Source organism: Pinus tabuliformis, chromosome Q, assembly GCF_031772625.1.
Source record: "Pinus tabuliformis cultivar Carrire ecotype Pingquan chromosome Q, CPIR1, whole genome shotgun sequence".
NCBI classification, from domain to species: Eukaryota; Viridiplantae; Streptophyta; class Pinopsida; order Pinales; family Pinaceae; genus Pinus; species Pinus tabuliformis.
In genome coordinates this window covers 403,257,505-403,280,575 of record NC_142296.1, presented here as the reverse complement: position 1 = coordinate 403,280,575, position 23,071 = coordinate 403,257,505, and the positions used below count along the sequence as shown (strand labels likewise).

General features: G+C 38.2%; 1 protein-coding gene across 1 annotated transcript in view; it reads right to left on the bottom strand.

Annotated features, from left to right (window-relative positions):
* Positions 1–2,088: 2,088 nt before the first annotated feature.
* The window catches only part of ISI1 (binding protein), a 237,069-nt gene continuing 216,086 nt past the window's right edge, over positions 2,089–23,071 (bottom strand). Inside the window, exon 5 of the mRNA XM_089384514.1 lies at positions 2,089–2,726. Within this exon, the coding sequence (XP_089240640.1) occupies positions 2,432–2,726 (295 nt within the window). The 3' untranslated portion in view covers positions 2,089–2,431. The remainder of the gene's footprint in view (positions 2,727–23,071) is intronic.

Sequence of the window (23,071 nt, the reverse complement as noted above, 5' to 3'; positions counted from 1 at the left end):
TCTGGCTTTTGGAGAACTCATGGGTTTTAGCCTCTCCACAAAGTTTGAGACTAGAAATCCATCCAATGCTACAAAAACTAACAATCCATACTTCTTCTATCAAGGATAAGATTGGCCGAAAATTTTCCTTCAGAACCTGCAAAAGAAAAGAAATTCCCAAGGAGACACTATAGCCCAAAACAAACTCAACCCAAAGACATTTCCATAACAGAAGCTTCGCACCTGGCCGCAAACATGTGAGTTTGTGCTTGTACATGATGATCTTGGCCGCAGATGATTCTAGCAACCAAGCCAATTACATTGCTACCCTTGTGATAAGAGGGATTCTTTTTATAGTGATGTAGGGACCATTTCATGTGGAGTCGACATACTTGAGAGGAGGGAAATCCAAAATTCAAAATTTTAATTCGTTGGAGTCAAAAACTTTCAATACCCTTGGACCGATTTATCGATGAGGGAGAAATTAGTTTTCAATTTTGCATTTTGTGGGGCTAAAGATCTGACCGTTTAAATTTTAATTTATTCTCCCATGCTTCAAGATAATTCTAAGTTACCCTTAATTTAAATGTTACCACATCTCCAAAAATTGCCATAAAATTATTCGACACAATGATTTTTAGATTTGACAAATCCTCATTAAAATGCTTATGATGCAGCATCATTATAACTTGACTTCCATATCAAGAGAAACCTATGGGGTTTTGAGCCATAGATTGAGTCTTTGACTTTGATAATTTCTCTTAAATCGTGAAGTCCCACGAGATGCTCCACATACCACTGGAATCAGCATGGCGAGTAGAATCTAATGGTGGGGATCTCTAAGATAGATTCATTGATCTGTTGCTTCAAAATCCTCATCAAGTGCTGGCTATGTCCATCAACCAAGGAATCAAACCCTAAAGCTAGGGTTTTAGCCAATAGCTAGGGTTTCAACATCCACTTGCAAGACTAACCCTGCAGCTTTGCCATCAAGATTCTTCAACCACCTACAGCTCTGATAATTGAGCAGCATGGGAAATCTGCAACTCAGTGGAGGAAATATTTATAGACATTACCATTTTCATGAGCTTGGCTTTGGGATTGATCATGGCCTTCATTTTACAAGTTGGTTATCATTAATGTTGTTACCCACATGATCATAGCAGAAGAGATAATATGCCCTCTATACAGAACCCAGCTTGTTCCATACAGATGAGATAAAGTGACCTCAGTGTGCCCCATGGAGGGACAACTGTGGGAGGTTGATAATGAGCCACCAGTATGGAACTAGTATAGATCCATCTTATCCCTTAATCTATTATGTACCAAGAGAGATCACAAAGTTCTAGGTGCAAACCCCTTGGTGCTTAATAGATCTCTTTCTATGTCTGTAAAGTCTAAGCCCTGTATATTGGTATTTTTTAGTACTACATTCACCCACAAAGTAACATGGATCTATTAAGCACCGAGAGGGATCAAAAAACTTTAGGTGCAAACCTCTCCAATATGGGGTTGAGACAAATCTATGCTTGCATGTGTTGTAAATTCAAAATTTTGAACGTCAGTATTTTTACTGTTACAGTCACACAAATTAACATGGATCTCCCCCAACCTGAGCTATAAAGAGCCCCTCACTTCTCCCAATGCAAATATAAATTACAACCATATGTTAATTATATTAATGCCCAATAAATGACAAGAAAAGCAGATCAACAGGACTGAAGAGTACGACTAGTATGAATACAATGTGGGAGTGCAAATGAAACTCCTAGAGATGCCAAAAATAATATAAAGAAAAACAAAATATGATCATAATAGTTTACAATCATGACAACATTAACTATATTCCAGCTTTACTGCCATATTATTTTTTAACAAATTTATTTGGCACATAGTTCCCATGATTACAGCACACACAGCTGCTGACTACTCATAGCATGCAAAAATATTCCAATAATATCTTACAAGTTTTGTCTTTGTATTTAGATCTTGTACTATCTCTCATGCAAGTATTGAACTTGCCTGATGTATGACTAGTTTCAACTTTCAAGGAAATATTATGAAGGAATCACAATAGTAATACAATTGTAAGATGATCTAAACATAGTATGATCAAAAAGATGCGCGACTGTTCTCTGACTGATGAACAAAATAAAGCAAGCTTCTGCAAAAAATACAGTTGTTAACAAGTTCCCTAGCTGGCACTGCACTACTGGATCAAGTTACCTTTCAGACACTTCGGCAATTAAGCCTGTGTGTTACCTCAAAATGCCTATTTGGTAGTTATTCAAACTAGAAGGAAGGCCAGTGATGTTTGAGAACAATATAGCATGCAGCATGGTAAATCCTTCCCATAAAGAACAGAATCAACAGATTAGAACAGACAAGCGTACCAACCAGAATCTTGCATAAACTTAAATCAAAATAAAAACGAAGCAAAGATTCAACCTTGTTACAATGTCAATGCAGCGTCATCATCTTTGGAATCCAAACAGTCTAAAAGCTGTTGAGCCTGAAATTGTAATGAAGTTTGCTTTTTTTCAGAATCAATTGATGACCATAGTTGACCTGCTGCCCATAAGAGAGATGCAATTTCTTCTCCAAGAAGTTCTAAAATGTCATCTTGTACGCTCTTTATTCTTGATGGCTCTTCCCGTCCTTCTTCATCTTCTATATTGTCTATAAACTTACTTGAGGAAGGAAGCACATTCCCGACGACCAATAATAAGAATTCTGCACATTTTAACCTGCTTTCAAGAGCATAGCACCAAAGTTGTGAATAAAGGCACAGGATCTTGCTCTTTTTCTAGAATGCTTATTTTATCCATTTCCATGCAGCATGTTTCTTTTAGATATATATTCCATCCAAAATCCACTATTTGCATGAATCTATGTATTTGTTCAAGTGACAACTATATAATTCACCAAAGTTGCATTGGACACTGCATGGGTACATGGAAACTTCCAGGTGGAATCAAGGGGAATTTTTCCCACAACACTTGAGACTTGTGTTTGTAGACACCATACAAGATTGAGAAAATTAATCTACAGAGAAGACATCAGAAATGAAGAGAAAATACAGGCTCAATTAAGATTAAGGATAACACAAGTCCATAGATTATACTCTTCCAAATGACCAACAAGTAATTTGCAAGTCAATGACACAAGTGACAAAGGTAAGTGGGATCAGTAATCAACAGTGTATGCCTAGCCAGTGCCCAGGCTTCAGAGAGAAGCTTGCTGAGGCAGCAGAGGAAAACAGGATAATGCTCAAAGCTTGGCAAAATCTAAGAAGCCGTTGACAGGAAAAATCTCTGACATACATCAGTTGCCAAACACATTAAGCAAGTATAGGCAGAACATTGGGATGAAAATAAACAGAAAGAAGAAAACTCAATTATGCCAAGAAAATAGGCTGTTACATTGTAAGTGGCTCTAGAAAAATATAAAGTGATTTTTGTGTTGATATTCTCTATGATATGGAACAGAAGGAAACCCAAAATCTGCCAAGCAGCTTTGAACTCCAATCTACTAGTTTCTTTGCTAAATCGAGACGGTGAATTCACTGACTTCAGCTCAGCAGAGAAATTATAATAGAATCCAGAAACTGAAGTGAGAAATAGGATAATTGTAAACCAGTTTATGCCATATAGTAAGACAACAATTGGGATATTACAGCAGAAGGGGGATCCATCTAAAAGTACATTAGAGATCAGATTCATAAAAGAAGCTATATGTAAACTGAAAGGCATTGCAAGGCTTCTACACACACACAAAAAGTCCTAAGGGTTAGCTCAATTGGTTGAATCATCTAAGGCATGTTGATGACAGGAAGGCCATAGGTCGCAGGCTCAAATCTGATCAAGTACCTCTGGGATACCAGCCACTATTGTGGTTGGTGGTTCAGCTGTCGTCCATCTGAATATTCTGGGAAAGGGGGGGCAGGTGAAGGTTTTCTTATATATATTATATACAGACTATTCCTAGAAAAATATTCAATATTATTTAAAAATTATATGAAAGAACAATGTATGTTAGTAACACTCAATAAAATGTTGATAGGAGTCTCAATGTTAGAAGGGTCATAATTAATGTTAATGACACATATTGACCATAGGTTAGTTGACTCTCATGAAGGTGAGAGAATTGGTAAAGTGAAAAAGCAAAGACAGGTTACGACTTTAATATTACAAAGTTCTGAAACTTACAAGAATTTAAGAAAAAAAAACTAGTGATATTTGAGGTTTTTTAAATTTTATGGGTCTCAAAGAAATGTAGGAAAGTCCGAAGGGAAAGAAGACACTTCAAATGCAATCATAGTCCAATCCTGAAGTAAGAGACAAGGAATAACATGCAGACTAGACCAAAAGAAGAATTGAAGAAAAAAACCTAGTGATATTTGAGGTTTTTTTAAGTTTATGGGTCTCAAAGAAATGTAGGAAGTCTGAAGGGAAAGAAGACACTTCAAATGCAATCATAGTCCAAACCTGAAGTAAGAGAGAAGGAATAACATGCAGACTAGACCAAAAGATGACCATGACAAGAATGTTTTCACGAAGATGGGGCAATATTAGACCAGGAAAGTTATAGATAACAAATATCTAGACACCTGAAGAACCTGAATGAAGACTACAGACCACAAAGCATGCATGCAAAAGTAGAACACGTTACTGGCTGGACCATTCTATTAAATGCAAACCCTCGATGGCCATACCCAATGCAGAGGAAAGTCTCAAGCAATAATAGCAAGGAAGGCTATGCTCACAGCTCTCTAGCGAAGACCTACAATAGCAGGAAGACAAAACCATGACAGAGAGAAAATGCACAGAATGAAACCTAACTTGCAAACCTGCATAGAAGAAAAGCACAACAGATAGACACACGAACAACAGAGATAAATATGTGCAGACAAGAATGTGTTTTTATAGCTCTGTGAGACATGCAGAAACTCATCTCAAAAGGAGGAAATGCCCATTAGCAGTGAATTTGTACAAACCTGAAAAAATTGCACCCTATATGTGCAGCATGAGAGAGATACAGAGACACGTAAAACTAGGGCACACAGTCAGCACCCAAAACCCAGATGTAATTTTCAAGCTTCTTACCTTCTATTAAAGATTTTTTTTATAAGAAATTTGGTCTAGTCAGCAAAATTTTTATCTTTAGCTTTTGTATGATGCTTAAAAACTTAAAATAAAATACAGTATTTGATGTTAAGGAGGATTTAAAGAAGGTAACACTCAATAAAATGTTGATAGGAGTCCTACTGTTAAAAGTGACATGACTATTGTTAATGACAAAAATTAAATCTGGGATAGTTTAGAAAATAGTCGAATGATTTATCACATGGTGTATAAAAGAAACCCATGTTGATGACTCTTTTAAAAATGCATTCTTCATATAAGCATTTCTATTATAGCTATGCATCTCTAATCACCAACAAGAACAATATAATGCTGACATTGAGACTCTCAAGTGAGATTAACATTAGTCATAATTTATGAGGTGGTCGAATACATGGAGACATTGAAAGCATTACACCCACAGGTACCCAGTACACGAGATATTAGAAATTTACTCTTAAAAAATCCAAATATGCCTTAAAATCAGGTAAATATAACAGATTATACTCAATGTTCCACCAAGTTTCCAGGATAGGGGGATGTGTGGGAGCAACCCCAAATTTTAGGGAAATTATGAGGGGACATCATGATACATATATACATGTATGTATCTATGTATATTATAAACATGATTCAATTTCAAATTCAATAATGAAATACATTTATTCATACATCATAAATGATTAAATGAAATAGAAATAGTAAAATATTATATACATTGATTTAAATTAATCAATCATCATTCTAGAATCTACATTGACTTTAATTCATTATTAATTATTCTAGAACCTGATTAGTACTAAGAAAAATAGTAGATAATAAAGTCTGAAGATTGGAATGGTAAATTAAAATTACTCAAATAGTAAAGAGTGACACGTAAAAGACTTGGCCTGAAATCACCAGTATCTAGAGTCAAGACCCAAAAGTTAGAACTGAAATGAACAATGGGCAATGAATCAATGTTATCAGAACCGGACAGGTCATTGAACCGGTCAACCCCAAAACAGGGAACTAGGTTAAAATAAATAAATAAATAAAAACTGGCCCAAAATATACATAAATATTCAAATTTTGAAAAGAAATACATAATTATTCATGTGCATCAATATGAACCAAAACCATTATACACACATATGTGAAGCTTCTCATATATATAGCAAGTGTGTATATAACCAAAGTAGCACCAAGTGCAATCCATCTTTGAACCAAAAATGCATCAACAAAGAGGTTCTAGATGTTGATTTCTGGTAGCATCGGATGTGCTCTAAGTCTCAATTTGCAGGGAGGCTTGGGCATATGTATTCCAAAGAATCCATAAAGTGTTTTGGGAAATTCCACCCAGAAACAATTGTATTAAAATAAGTAATTATTTTTAATGGGACCCTAAGTCTAAACTTAGCAAATTAAAATAATTAAAGGGTATTAATATAAACTATGGGTGTAACTTCTAGAAGAAGACGAGGATCAAGTAGAAATGATCTTAGCCATTGATTAGCTTCTAATCTGGGTCGTTGAATGTCAACGAGGAGATTATTTAAGGAAGCTTGAGGGTCATTTGGAAAACACACCGAGAGAGATCAAGAAGATCGAATTTCTCAGAGAGGGCAGTGCAACAGTTGCTAGAGGAGTGATCGAAGAGATCTCTTGCAGTGAGGGGCAGTGAGTATCCGAAAGAAGGAAGTTTTCCTGGGCCGGAGAGTACGAGGCAGAGAGGGCAGAACAACGTCCAGAGAGAGCTAGACGTTGGCCCACGCAACGTTGATGCAGTGGCAGCACAAGCCTTAGAGGGAGATCAAATTCCTGCTGAGGAAATCGAGTTTCAGAAGCCGGGAGCGGGGCTGTGAGACCGGGAAGCAGAGATTCAGATTTTCCAACCAGCAGAGGGTCCGAAGAAGGAGCAGTGTGATACCCAGCAGGGGTGACGCAGGGACTACGTGAGGCTTACGTAGTTTTGCGCATAGGGTACACAAAGGCTCTAGTTCAGTGTTATCAAACTCAGATTCTCCTAGTGATAGGGTGAAAGCACTTCAGCATTCGTTTTGTCCAATTTCTCTCTATATCGAATTGCTAGTTGAGCATCCAAGAATTGTACTCAGATTTACTACTGAGGGTTTTGCAATAGTTTGCTAGAGCAGAGCCAACGTCAGGGTGGAAGAGAGAAAAGCACACATAGAGGGAAAATTCCTCTCAAGGAACTTCAAGTCTCAAGAAGTTTAATTTTCCTTGTAGATGGGCAATGGTTGTGAGCATATCTTCTCACTCCAGAAGGGAGTGTGAGTAGCTGAGCAGTAGACAAGCAGAAGGAAAGAGGGAGTTTTCGACAGTTCGTCGAGATGGCCACCACTAGGTTTCGTTATCAAGATAGGTTGGATGGAGCTTCCAACTATGTTATTTGGAAGGAAAGGATGTCCTTCCTTCTAGATGAATATGGCCTGAAAGCCTACATTGATAATGTAGTGGCAGTTCCCCAGGATGCAGATCAGCAAAAAGAATACAAGAAAGAGATGGCGCGGGCAAAGCAGTTGATCTTGGATGGAGTCCGGGATCATATTGTCTCACATATAGCTGGCAAAGATACTGCCAAACAGATGTGGGATGCTCTCTCCACGTTATACCAGGGACTTCCGAGCAGCGGAAGATGTTTCTTGAGGAGAAGCTGAGATGCATCCAGATGCAGAAGGGGGAAGGCATAGATCCCTTCCTTACCAGGATTCAGGAGGTCTAAGATTAGTTGTCAGTTGTTGGGGCAGCGCCTCAATCCACGGAGCTAGTGCGATTGGCACTCAACAGTGTCTCAGAGGATTGGCAAGTCCTTTTCCAAGGCATATTGGGAAAAGACAGGCTACCAATGTGGGACAAGATGTGGGCTGATTTGCAGCAAGAGGAGTTGAGACAAGCTCTATTGAAGAGCTCCAATAATGGTAGTTGCAGTGGCAAATTGAAGATGGTGAATGAGGAGGAGAATGTTGCCCTCACATCAAAGGGTCCCAGTCAGGGGAAGGGGGAGCAAAGAAAGAAGAAGTACCTGCCAAAGGTCAAGTGCTTCAGGTGTGGTGAGCTCGGTCACTACAGTACCCAGTGTCCTCTCAATAAGAAGCACAAGGAGGAGAAGCAGGACCAGCAAGCAGCTTCTGTAAAGATCGACAGGTTGTCCTCCAGGCTAGAGGAAGAGTTCGCAATGTTCGCAGATATACCTCCAGGAGTGATGTGGGGAGATTTGGTACTGTAGTCCCAGAGAACTACAAAGATTAGGCAAGGTCCTTAAGGAGTCCACCTCATGGATCAGTACCTTGCTACAGCGGCCCACAGTATTTAGTAGTAGGATGGATCAGTGGCAGTTGATGCAGTCACTACCAAAGTGACAGTTGCAGACTAGTACCAGTCAGAAGTTGAGGAGCGCATTGTAGTGTTAACAACATAGTAGGTGGCTCAATGCAGAGTTAGCAGCAACACAGATTCTTTAGTGACAGTGCAAATGCTAGTAGTAGTCAGAGACTCAAGAGACAGATGCATCATACTGAACATAGTTGATTCAGTATTTTGGATGCTTTTCAATTGCAGTTGCAACAGCAACAGATGAGAGAGTGTTGCAGTGCAGATGCAGTGTTGGCAGCAGTATGGCATGTCAGCAACAGCATAGATGCAACGTATACCAGAGTTATGCAATGGTTGGTGGGCAGTATGGCTAGACATCAATAGCGTGACAGGAGATGATGCAGAGACAGGGTGTTGTGGCACATTCCTCGCTAAGAGGGAGTGTTAGTTTTTGTAGCGTCAAATGTGTTCTAGCCGAAATTTGGTGGAGAGGCTAGAATACATGAGATCTCCAAAATCTAGAAATCGTTTCTAGAACTTTCGCCTAGAAGTTTCTCAATTAGATTATTAACCGATTTTTTTAATATTTCGTAAGTCTAAACTCAGGGAATATGGTAAATTAATCAGTATTGATTGAGATAAGGCGAGAATAATCTAGAATCTCACACAAATCGATCCAAAGATGATCCTAGCCATCGATTATGTTTTAATCTTGGTCGTTGGTGCTCTAACAATGGATTATAAGAGGTCGATGTGGTGATGGAGAAAATACTTGAGCAGTTCGATTTCTTGGCAAATTGATTTCCTAAGTAGCAGCAATCAATTGTCAGAGAGAGCTAGAGATCGAAGCAGTGAGTGAGGGGCAGGGACAATGAGTCCGGAGGAAGTTTTCCAGATCCAGAGAGGCACCACCAAGAGAGCCGAGTTATCCCAATGAGGCAGCACAAAGCACTGCATAGTAGCTTCAGAGAGGGCAGTTCGATTTTCTAGAGAGAAAATCGTTCTCAGTTCCATAGGCCGGGTAGAGATTCCAGAACGTCAGAAAGACAATTTCCTCAGCAGCTGGAGGCAAAACGACTTCATCAGAGACTAGTTGGAGGCTTGACGTCAAGCAGACTGTGTAAAGGGTTGGAGAGCCGAGTTTCTGATGGCAGGTTGTGTCGGGATTACTTGTGGAGGAAGGGTAAATTCCCTTCAATAATTTTGCCCAGATTTTCTTGTTATGGATTGCTAGTTTCAAGCATCTAGGTTGTACTCAAATTTTCACTACTGCATAATAATAAAATCCCTCACTATTGCACTGGTTTTCCCAAGTTGGGTTTTTCCAAGGACATTTGTCCACAAATAATTATCTCATACTTTATGTGTGTGTGCTAGCATTTCTCAGTTTCCAGCACATTATTATTCCGTAGTATTTATTTGTGGAGGTTGCAATGTGTTTATTTCGATGTTGTCGTAGCAATAAACTGAATAATTAATTTATCGGTTAGAAGAAATAATACCAGTTGTTGCATTAGGATTCCAATTTTGGAATTTTCACACAGGTGGCTCAGTGCAAAGTTGGCAGCAGCGCAAATTCTTCAGTGACAGTGCAGATGCTAGTAGAAGTCAGAGACTCAGTAGACAGATGCATCACATTGAACACAGTTGATTTAGTATTTTGGATGCTTTTCAGTTGCAGTTGCAGCAACAACAAATGAGAGGGAGTTGTAGTGCAGATGCAATGTTGGCAATAGTATGGCAATGTCAACAGCAGCACAAATGCAGCATTAGAGTTGCGCAGTAGTTGGTGGGCAACAACAACGAGACGACAGCAACGTAACAGAGATGATACGGAAATAGGGTGTTGTGGAAGGGTGTGCAGCGCTAGAACACATTCCTCGCTAAGAGCGAGTGTTATTTTTTGTAGCATCGGATGTGTTCTAGCCACGAAATTTGGTGGAGAGGCTAGAATACATGAGATCCCCAAGATCCAAAAATCGTTTATGCAAATTTCACCTAGAAGTGACTTAATTAGATTATTGACCAATTTTTTTAATGTTTCCTAAGTCTAAACTTAGGAAAACTAGTTAATTAATTAGTATTAATTAAGTCAAGGAGAGAATCATCTCGAAACTCACACAAATTGATTCCAAGATGATCCTAGCCATTGATTATGTTTTAATCTTGGTCGTTGGAGCTCCAATAGTGGATTATAAGAGGAAGTCGAGTGGCACTTGGATAAGACACTTCTACAGTTCGATTTTCTTGGCAAATCGATTTCCAAAGCGCAACAACAGTTGTTGGAAAGCCAAAGATCGAAGCAAGGTCAGTGAGGAGTAGAGATAGTGATGCAGAGGAAGTTTTCCATATGCTGAGAGGCAGCAGCAAGGAGGCTGAGTTATTCCTAGTGAGGCAGCATAGAGGGTTGCACAGTTGCTTCAGAAGCAACTCGATTTTGCTGGAGAGAAATTCATTATCAGTTCCAGAGGCTCGGCAGAGGGTCCAGAGTGCCAAAGAGACAAATTGCTCAGTAGAGATAGGTAGAATGAGACGCAGATTGGAGCCACACGTGTGGGAGACAAGGCAAAGGCAATGCAAAAGGGCTCACGTTGGGGTTTGGACGGCCAGTTTTTGTGAAAATTCCAAACTGGATCCCTATTGCAGTAACTGGAATTTTATTCTGCTAATTGTTAATTTTATTTAGCAATTTATTTGTTGTTTTCTACAGAAAATACTGAATAAATCACACTACAACCTTCACAAATAAAATACTGCAAAAGTAAATAATGTGCTGGAAACTCAAAAATGCTAGCACACACATAAAAGATAACACAGTTGTTTTTGGACAAAAGTCCCCAGAAAAACCCAACTTGGGAAAACTGGTCCAGCAGATGAGGGTTTTAATCTATGTTGCCAGGAAACGTAGGTTCGGGGACAGGGACGAGTACGTCATTTTTTGAAACAGGGTGCGTGGGTTCGTCAGCGTATATTATAATTTATATATATAATATATAAATATTATATTTTATGCTAGCACACACATAAAAAATAACACAGTTGTTTTTGGACAAAAGTCCCCAGAAAAACCCAACTTGGGAAAACTGGTCCAGCAGATGAGGGTTTTAATCTATGTTGCCAGGAAACGTAGGTTCGGGGACAGGGACGAGTACGTCATTTTTTGAAACAGGGTGCGTGGGTTCGTCAGCGTATATTATAATTTATATATATATATATATATATATATATATATAATATATAAATATTATATTTTATAAATTATAATATATGTGAATTTGTATATTTTTCAACTTTAAACAAGAAAACTAAAATATTTATGATTTAAACTTTAAATATTTAAACATGCACATCATTGAGCATTCAACATTCACAATGAAATTTCAAAATTTCTAGTTTGATGTCAAGTGCAAATTGGAGTTTACATATTAATAAGAATCATGATATATGTCCATTGTCATACTAGATTGAAAATTTGCCTTAAGAAATCTCTAGAAAATTTTAAAATACTAAAATAAAATAGCTAATAGTGAAAAATGGCTTCCTCAAGCCATGTCATCAACATCCATGTCATCGGCATCACTTAGATCTTTAGTTAGCATGCTCTCCAGATAGGAATCACTCTCATCTAGAGGCTCCTAGTCATTGATACCAACTGGAGGTAGCTCAATAAGGCCATATGGTTGTATCTCCTCGTCCACACACATAGCATCATCTGCGTATTGGTCCCATATCTTGAAAGGACCCTCCTTGTACCCAGGGTCTTTTCGAGATATGAGATGTAGTGTGCTATGAATGTACACTAAGTTCTCTGCCTTCTTTAAGCCCAATCTATTTCTCTTTACTGAATGGATAAAGGCATAAGTACTCCAATTCCTCTCGCAAGATGAAGAACTAGCTACCTTGAATATTAGGGGAAGCCCATTAAATTAATTAAAAATTTTAAAATAAAAACTAAAAGGAACACCCATCATCAAGGTTCTTCGTATCCTTCAAGACAAAAGAACCCAAATTTTTTTAATGGAGAACCCAGTTCTTCATAGATACCCGAATCCGATACTTAGGGACGAAAAACCGGGACGAGTTCAAGAACCCCACCCCCAGGTTCGCGAACCCGTGCAACATAGGTTTTAATATTATAAAACAATGAAAAATTTGAGTACGATCTGGATGCCAGAAACTGGAAATCCACAGCAAGAAAATCTGGGCAAAATACTGAAGGGAATTTCCCTTCTCTCACAGGCAATCTCTGGCACGACTTGCCTTCATAAAACTCAGCCTCTAAACCCCAGCGTGAGCCTCTCCAGTGCTGTCTATCACACGTGTGGCTCAAAACTGCCACTTATGAAGTCATTCTGCCTCTAATTGCGGAGGGAATCATCTCTCCGGCCTTCTAGAACCCCCACTCACCCTCTAGAACTGAGAACGATTTTTCCTCACCAGCAAATCAATCTGCCTATTGAAGCTACTGTGTTGCCTCTCTGGGATAACTCGAGCCTCTTGCTGCTGCCTCTCCAGATCTAGAAATATTTTCTCCGGATCACTATCTCTGCCCCTCTCACACTGCTTCGATCTCTAGCTCTCTCTCCGGCAACTGACTATTGCTACTCTAGAAATTTATCCGCCAAGAAACCAAACTTCTCAAGTGTATTCTCCATCACCACATCCAGCTCCTCTTATAATCCTCTTTTGGAGCACCAACAACCAAGATTAAAACTTAATCAATGGCTAGGATCATCTCTAGATCAATCCGTGTGAGTTTCTAGATGATTCTCGCCTTGACTTAATTAACACTGATTAATTAACCATATTACCTAAGTTTAGACTTCGAAAATATTTAAAAATTGGTTAATAATCTAATTAAACCATTTCTAGGCGGAATTTCCAGAAACGATTTCTGGGTTTTGGAGAGCTCCTGTATTCTAACATCTCCATGAAATTTCAAGGCTAGAATACATCTGATGCTACAAAAACTAACAATTTTCTGAAGGGAAGTTGTGTCGGGATTGCTTGCGGACACCCTGTAGCAACACCATGTCTCTGCATCATCTCCTGTCACGTTATTGATGTCCATCCATACTGCGCACCAATCACTGCGCAACTTTGATATACGTTGCATCTTTGTTGCTACTGACCCTATTGTACTGCTGCCAACATTGCATCTGCACTGCAACTCCCTCTCATTTGTTGTTGCTGCAACTGCAACATCAACAACTAAAAAGCATCCAAAATATTGAATCAACTGTGATCAGTATAATACATCTGTCACTCGAGTCTCTAATTGTTGCTGGTATCTGCATTCTCACTTAAGAATCTGCGTTGTTGCTGCTAACTCTGCACTATGCCAACTACACTAGTGCCTACTCTACACTGCGCTCCCCAGCATCTGACTGCGTCAACTGTCACTGATCCATCCTGCTACTGAATATTGTGGCCCCCGTAGCCAGGTAATGATCTATGAGGTGGACTCCTCAAGGATCCTACCCATCTATAGCGCTTTGGGGCTACAGCACCAAGTCACCCCACCTCACTCCTAGAGGTATATCGGCGAACGTAGCGAAGTCTTCCTCCAACCTCGAGGAAAGCCTATTGATCTCTGTTGAAGTTGCTTGCTGGTCCTACTTCTCCTCCTTGTCCTTCTTCTTGAGAGCACACCACACCTAAAGCACTTGAGCTTTGACATATCCTTCTTCTTTCTCTGCTCCCCCTGTCTTTGACTGGGACCCTTTGATGCTAGGGCCACATTCTCCTCCTCCTTCACCATCTTCGATCCGCTGCTACTGCCACTGATGGAGCTCTTTAGAAGAGGTCACCTCAATTACTCCTACTGCAAGTCAGCCCACATCTTGTCCCAATCTGGTAGCTTGTCTCTACCCAATTTGGACAAAGACTTGTCATTCCTCGAAGACAATTTTGAGTGCCAATCTCACAAGCTCTGTGGGTTGAGGCGCTGCCCCAACAGCTGACAACTAGTCTTGAGCCTCCTGAATCCTAGTGAGGAAGGTATCTATGCCATCCCCCTTTTGCATCCAAATGAGCATCAGCTTCTCCTCGAGGTACATCTTTCGATGCTCAGAAGTACCCTGATACAACATGGCGAGAGCATCCCACATCTGCTTGGAAGTATCTTTACTAGCTATATGTTAAACAACATGATCCCCAAATCCATCTAAGATCAATTGTTTCGCCCGTGTCATCTCCTTTCTGTACTCCTTCAACTGATATGCATCTGTGGGAATTACTACCACTGCATCGATATATGTTTTTAGGCCAAACTTATCTAGAAGGAAGGACATCCTTGCCTTCCAGATGACATAGTTGGAAGCCCCATCCAACCTATCCTGATCATGAAGCCTAGCAGTGGCCATCTCAACAAAATGTCAAAAATCTCCTTCTCCCTCTGCTACGTTATTGCTCTATTATTTGCACTCCTTTCTACATTGAGAAGATCTGCTTACAATGATTGTTGATCTGCAAGGAAAAATTGAATTTCCTGAGACTAGAAGTTCCCTGAGGAAAATTTTCTCTCTGTGTGTGCTCTTCTTCCTACCACCCGATATTGGCTCTACTCTAGCAAACTGCTACAAAAACCACTGCGACCAACTAGTGATCTGATCAACGAAAAATTTGAGTTGCTCCCTTTGCCCCTGGAATCACTCGATCTGGAAAGATCAAATTTTTTTGCCCCTCTGAAAAATCGAACCTCCACAAGTAATTCGACCTCTTCGCAAAATGACTGTGTTGCCCTTGGGAATTTTGGTCTACTGCCCACAATGAGTAGCAAAATTCCTTCTCTCTTCACCTCCGAGCTCTCCGACTAATCAACTGCGCTCTAATACCATGTGAAAATTCCAAACTGGATCCCTACTGCAGCAACTAGAAATTATTCTCCTAATTGTTAATTGTATTTAACAATTTATTTGTTGTTTGCTACGGAAAACACTGAATAAATGACACTACAACCTTCACAAATAAAATAATGCGGAATAAAATAATGCGTTGGAAACTTATAAATGCTAGCACACACACACAAAAAATAACACAGTTGTTTTTGGACAAAATTCCCCTTAAAAAACCAACTTGGGAAAGTCAGTCCAGTAGATGAGGGTTTTAACTTTTAATATTATGCAGCAGTGAAAAAGTTGAGTACAATTTGGATGTCTAATACTGGCAATCCACTGCAAAAAAATCTGGGCAAAATACTGAAGGGAATTTCCCTTCTCCCACATGCAATCTCTTGCACGACTTGCCTTCAGAGAACTCGACCTCAAAACCCTAGTGTGAGCCTCTCCTATGGTGTCTACCACATGTGTGCCTCAAAACTACCACTTATGAAGTCATTTTTCCTCTAGACGCAGAGGGAATCATCTCTCCGGCCTTCTGGAACCTTTACCCGTCCTCTGGAACTGAGAACGATTTTTCCTCACCAGCAAATCAATCTACATGTTGAAGCTATTGCACAGAGCCTCTGCACTGCCTCTCTGGTTTAACTCAGCCCTCTTGTTGCTGCCTCTCCTGATCTGGAAATATTTTCTCCAGATCACTGTTTCTGCCCCTCTCACACTGCTTCGATCTCTAGCTCTCTCTCCGACAACTAACTGCTACTACTCTAGAAATCGATCCGCCAAGAAATCGAACTTCTCAAGGCTAGAATACATCCAGTGCTACAAAAACTAACAATTTTCTAAAGGGAAGTTGTGTTGGGTTTGCTTGTGGAAGAAGGGTAATTCCCTTAGATAATTTTGGCCAAATATTCTTGCTATTTGGATTGCCAGTTGAGCATCCATATATTGTACTCAGATTTCACTGCTACATAATAAAATAAAACCCTCATTTGTTGCACCGGTTTTCCCACATTGGGTTTTTTTGAGGACTTTTGTCCAAAAACAACGGTGTTAATTTTTATGTGCGTGTGCTAATATTTTCTCAGTCCCAACACTATTTATTTTCCGTAGTTTTATTTGTGAAGGTTGGAGTTGTTGAAGAATCTAGGGAAAAGTAGAGTAATGTGATTCTTCGTTTACTTGATAACAATTTGTGGAGTATTTTTACTTTTCTTGTTAACTTAATCTTCTTCTTATTATTATTAATGCATATGTGTGTACTTCATCAAATTGCAACCAAAACATAAAAACAAGAACACAAGATGTTGGCTCTCTGCCAGGGCCAAAACCTCTCTTATCTTGAGAAGAAAACCCTTTCGTGAATTTCTCTTAATGAAGCTTCTATTAATCAATGCCAAACCCTAGACCCCTAACAAGAATATCCTCCAAGCACAAGTCAAGTCCTTCCTTCTTTTTGCACCTTAGTCCCCAACACTTTGTTCTCCAGCACTTCGTCCTCCTTCTTTTAGCACATCGTTCTCTTACTATGATTCTTGTCCAGAGATAGACCTTCCATGAGAGAGTCTTCTAGATTAGGTGTTCCTCTTCTATCCCTTGCTCAAGTATACTTCAACTTTGACCAACCAAGATCCTTCTTGAGTGTATGACTGTTCTGTTGTTCTGCTGCCCTAGTTTTTCACGTGTGGTGAGTACCCTTAGTGAATTAGGGTATTTCTTCCTTCGCTAGAGAGAGTGGCTTCTTTGCTTGTCTTGGGAGGCCTTGTGAGCCTAGTGTCAAACCCAAACAACACGAAATTATGGTCTGCTTGTCCCTGCTGTCATACCCGCAGATTTCTTCTCCTCTTCCTCGCACGTGTGACTGTTTCTAGCCCTAGAAACAGTCCTTTACCTTCATTGTCCTTCCTTCTTCCTTCGCTGCACCTTTGAGACCCTTTAGACTTCCCTTCCCTTTCTTCTCTTGGCTTATTTCTTCGCTGATTTCAGAGCTTACTTGAATACGTTATGGAGGAGTGGACAGCCTCTATATATAGAGGTCTGTCCCTCCATTTAGGCCGACTAGTCACCTTGTTTGTAGGCCGACTTTGAAGGTTGTTTGGAGGCCGATTCGTTGAGCAGACTTCGGATAGTTTCCATGGTGGTGTAGCATGCTTGAAGGAGCTTCTTGATGGTGCCATATCATAGGAGAAGACTTGACTTTGCTTGGAGGTATTCTCTTGACTTTAATACATATTTATACAAGGTGTAACATGCCCTTAAGGTCTTCAACCTTTTCTTTTGACTATTTGACTTACCTATAGCACTTTAAATAGTGCTAGACCTATTTCAATGAGCAAGAAACTCCTTGATATATATTATAAAAATAATATTTCTTTTCTTGAATAAATACAAATATCAAAAGTACATTTATGAAGACCGAACCTAGTTACATTTCCTTCAACAACAGTTTGTTTATTTCGATGTTGCCATAGCAATAAACTGAATAATTATTTTATCAGTTAGAAGAAATAATACCAATTGCTGCAATAGGATTCCAGTTTGTGGAATTTTCACAATCATGACTCTGGAGCATCAACTATGTTTGTAAAATCAATGTCATAGGTTGTCTCGTTGAAACTTCTAATTTTCCAACAAGAAACATATATTATAGTGCAACTAACTGTAGTTAAGGAGTCAAGAAAGATCAACGTTATAAAGATTCAAAACCAGACCAAAACCAGCAGGTTGGACCTGCTCTGTCCTAAACCAGTAAGCTCAAAACATATCCAGTCCAAATTGACCAGTTTGATCAGTTTTGTACTGGTGCATCTCCATCACCCTAAAATTAAAATTAAAGAAAGAAAATATCTACGACTACCATAAACCTGTTTTTCATCAATTTAATGGTGCCCCACTCTTATCATGGATGGACTTATCCTAGATGGCACAAGATATGGACATTGATGTTGGACCTATGAAGGCAGAAAGTCATGCTCTTGAGTCTACCCATGCAAAGGATATGGAGGATGAAGATTCCAGTAAGCTCATTTTTGGCTTGTAGATGCAATTCAGAACCTCTATGTTTATGTATTTTTTGTTCAGATATGGATTGGAATCAGGGCTATTTTGTTATATTCACCTTATATGCCATATGCATCAGAAAACATTACATATATTGTATATAATAATTTGGATTTTCATGGATGTACATAATTTTTTTAAATCAAAACTTAAATATAATATGTATTGTTTGGTCAACCAGTTTTGTGTCTAGTTTTTTTACTAGTTCCATTCTAGTTCCGGTTTTGGGGATCAACCAGTTCACCCCTGACAACATTGAAAAAGATACGATGAATATTAAGAGATTGAATGCAGGTAAAGAAAGAAGAAGGCAGAGAACAAATGAAACAGTCAAATGAGCAAAAAAGCATGGGTAATGTGACATTGATGGTGGAAGCGCACTAAGTTCACTTATAAAGTGAGTTTGAAGTAAAGATGAACAATAGCACAACATTAGCAAAGAAAATAAAACAAGGCTATTCTAGAGCAAGCAAGCTATGTGTAAGGCAGTGAGATAAGAAGGAAATAACGAAAATAAATAAATAAATAAATTGCCATGATCCTATGAAAATTAAGGGTAGAAAAGGGTTGTATTAGCCAAGATTTGTTTTTAATTGCAAATTATTGAAATATTTATGTTAATCAAGAATGATGATGATATGATTTGGCATATAGTTGTAAGGCATGTCATATGGATGCATACACCATTAGTTTGTCTTATAAAGTTGTTTTTGTAAGACCTACACAGACATGAGGTACCAACCCCATGTTCGGAGTAAGACTCATTCTTTAAGCATGCATGTTGTAGAGCAAATGTGCACACTTGGCCAAGTGGTCACAACTAGGGTAATTCCCTCTCATATCGACATTGCAGAGAGGATGTGCAATCAAGTTGTGTAAAAAAACACCTAGGTAGGTATTGAGATAACTAGGTGTATATGCACTCGAACTTGATGATGAATGATCTGAGAGAGATGTTTCAAAGAATCTTTGATTAAGGGGAATTGATGTATACAATTTACACATACAATATGAAGTTACAAGACAACCCATATTAGACAAAATGGAGTCTACAAAATATTGAATAACAAGTAATCATGTTGGGAGAATATGTTGAAAATAACTGCTACATTTTTGTCATTATATGTTACATAATAGCACAATTCAATATGTGCATGCTGTGAAAAATCGATAAAAATATCACGTATTGAAATTAAAAGGTAATTATCCAATGTGTATAATTATGAGCAAAATTATTTTATTGTAGACACTGAATAAAAACACAATTGCAATATTCACCAAAATAAATTGTGGAAACTCTAAGAAAAAAAATCACAAAATGGACACTATATTTTTGGACAAAATATCCCTAGAAAAACCCCAAAGGGAAAATCAATTCTTCAAATCTGAAGGTTTTTTTAATCTTCAACAAATTTTGCAATTGTGTAACGAACAAAGTTCGTATATGCAACAAAATACTCAGAAGATCTGGTATATGTAAATATCCATTATAAGACAAATATATTATATAAGAATTAATTGAAGATATGAGATGATTACAATGAGGGTGAGGGCTTGCTTATATACCTAGGCAGGTACCTCTTCACAAAAAGTCATGTCCTTAGAGACATGCCTCTTCACTACTAATTATTAGTTAATTAATCATTAATCATTATTATTGTTATTTACATTATTTGTATTATATATATATATATATATATATATATATATATATTATTCATAACATTGTCTTCTTCTTCAAAAAGCTTTGCACTCAAAGCTTACTGATGAAAAGGCTTGATCTCTTTTCTCTTTTCGAATATCTTCTTGTCTTGGAACTATCATCTTTGTTGATACAAGACGATATGATCTTCTGATTGATAAACAAAGTTGTTGAACTGAAAATGGATCTAACCATCCTAAATTAATCTTCTATGGAATGTTGTCGTTACTGGATATTTCAGATGATTTTTTATCACAAGATTGAATTACACTCACATTAGTAATCTTTGTAACATATCACTGTTGTTTTTATTCTGAGCGATACATATTTGTAGACTGGTGGAGATATTTGCTCTTGTGATTTGGATGTTGATAAGGAGTTCTTATGGTTTGATCTTTGTCTTAATCTGTTTGTGGTGATTTCTTAGTTTATTGGAGGTATCTGATTTCTTTTAGGTACGAGGTTGTTTGATTAACTGCGAGATATTTACTTGAAATTTTCGTTGTTTAGACTGCAACTTCTGAGTGCGTCCTTACTTCAATTGGTCTATCTTCTTCTTGAGTTGTGATATTGACTGGATCGGTATTTGTTCCTTTCTCTTCAATTTGGGCGATTACATCTGACAACTTCGATACATCTTTCTTGATGAGTTCTTCTAATTTATTTTTCAATGATTGCTTATCACTTTTAAGTTTCTTAATTTGAGTGAGTAATTTCTTGCTATGGTCCTTAAGACGAGTAATTTCTTCGTTTTTGTCAATGGTGATTTTGTCAACTTCCCTTTGCATATTTTGTATCACCTTTTTACTTTCTTGTAAAAATACTTTTGAGATATCTTGTGTGTCTTCTGATGTCATTGAATCTGGCTTTAAAGTAACGTCTTATAGTGTTAATTTTTTCTTTTTGTGAAAAAATGTCAAAAAATTATTTTTCATATTTAGGATAAAGGACCCTAGTGATTCCATCCAAGGCGAACCCAAAATTATATCACTATTGTCGCAAAATAAGGTTTTAACGATGAATTGTGAGGCAAAAATATAATCTCCAATGCATAGTTGTAGATTGTTTATGTTATATTGTTTATTATTCATTGGATCCATCATTTCAATTATGTTCAATTCAGGAAGTACTAATTGGTTAGCACATTCAGTAATAACATAATTTTTGTCTTGAGTAGGATCGATAGAGACTATAACATCCCTTCCTGCAAGTGATCCTTCGATTTTAAACAGCACATTAACACACATCATAAAAGTTTTAGGAAATCTTCCTTCTTTTATTTTGGAACTAAACTCCATTTTTATTTGTCGATATTTTTACGTCCACAATATTTTAATGTTAATGATTGTCAAGCCAAGAGGTAAATCCTCAAAGCGAATTATGCTTTTATATTAAGATTGATCATAGATATATACATGGAGGGAGAGACTCTTGGGCTTCATCTCCCAGTGTCTCTTCATATTCCAATTCTCCTTATTTTCTATTTACATTATTTTACATGGATTTACCTAATCCCAAAGATTAGGTGTCAACATTTCCCCCTTAATCTGAAGGGATGTTGATGAGTCCAAGCATCATTTTGAATCTTTTGAACTTTTCTCTTCCAAGCGCTTTGGTGAAGATGTCTACAATCTGCTCATTTGTGGAACAATGGCATAGGTGAATTGTCTTGGCCTCAACATGATGTCGAATCAGATGGTATTTTGTATTGATGTTCTTTGTTCGATCATGGAACTTTGGGTTCTTGGCCAAATTTTATTGCAAAAGTGTTGTCAATTATGAGAGTAGTTGAATGCACTATTTCTCCTGCAAATCTTCCATAATTTTCCTGAGCCACACAATTTTCTTTGTTTCTTCAGCTGCTGCCACATATTCTGCCTCAGTTGTGGAATCTGCTGGAATTGATTGTTTGCGTGACCTCCAGGAGATAGCTCCTGATCCAAGACTCATAGCATAACCTGAAATAGATACCCTGTTTTCTTTATCTCCATCGAAGTTTGAATCAGAGTATCCAATCAAGCTGAAGTCGCCCACCTGTGTATACTTAAGTCCAAAGTCTTGAGTTCCCTTCAAGTACTTTAGAACTCTTTTTGCAGCAGACCAATGTCCCTCACAAGGCTTTTGCATAAACCTGGAGAGGATTCCAATAGCAAATGAAATGTATGGTCTGGTAGTAGTCAGGTAGTTGAGACTTCCTATAAGTTGTCTATACTTTGTTGCATCCTCAAATTCTTTTCCTTCAATGGATGTGAGCTTTAAGTTCTATTCCATTGGAGTAGTCAAAGGATTGCACTCAGCCATGCCAAACCTATTCAACAGATCTCCAATGTACTTCTTCTGAGAGAGGAATATAAACTTCGAATGTTGAGTTACTTCAATACCAAGATAGTAGTGAACATAGCCCAAGTCAGTCATTTCAAAACCTTTCCTCAATTCCTTCTTTATGGATGCAATGTAGCTCTCATTGTTCCCTGTCATCAAAAGATCATCTACATACACCACAAGATATACAATTGTTTTGCCAACTTTCTTTACAAACAAAGTTGCATTACCAAAATCATAATGTTTGAAGTTGAGTTTCAAAAGATGCTCAGTTAACTTCTCATACCAGGCTCGCGTTGCTTGCTTGAGGCCATACAAGGATTTTACAAGCTTGCATACTTTGTGTTCTTAACCCTTCACAACAAATCCTTCTGGCTGGGACATAAAAACACTCTCTTTCAGATCTCCATTCAAAAAAGCAATTTTTACATCCATTTGATGGACTTTCCAACCGTTCTGAGTTGCCAAGGCAAAGAGTGTCTGGATGGTAGCCTATTTTACTGTGGGAGCAAAAGTCTCCTCATAGTCGACCCCTTCCTTCTGTGCAAAACATTTTGCCACAAACCTAGCTTTGTGCTTGTCAAGTGAGCCATCGACTTTATACTTGTTCTTGTAGACCCACTTGCAACCTATTGGTTTGGTTCCCAATGGAGGATCAAACAGCTTCCAGGTGCCATTCTTTACCAATGCATCATATTATTTATGTATCGCTTCTTTCCATTCATCATGAA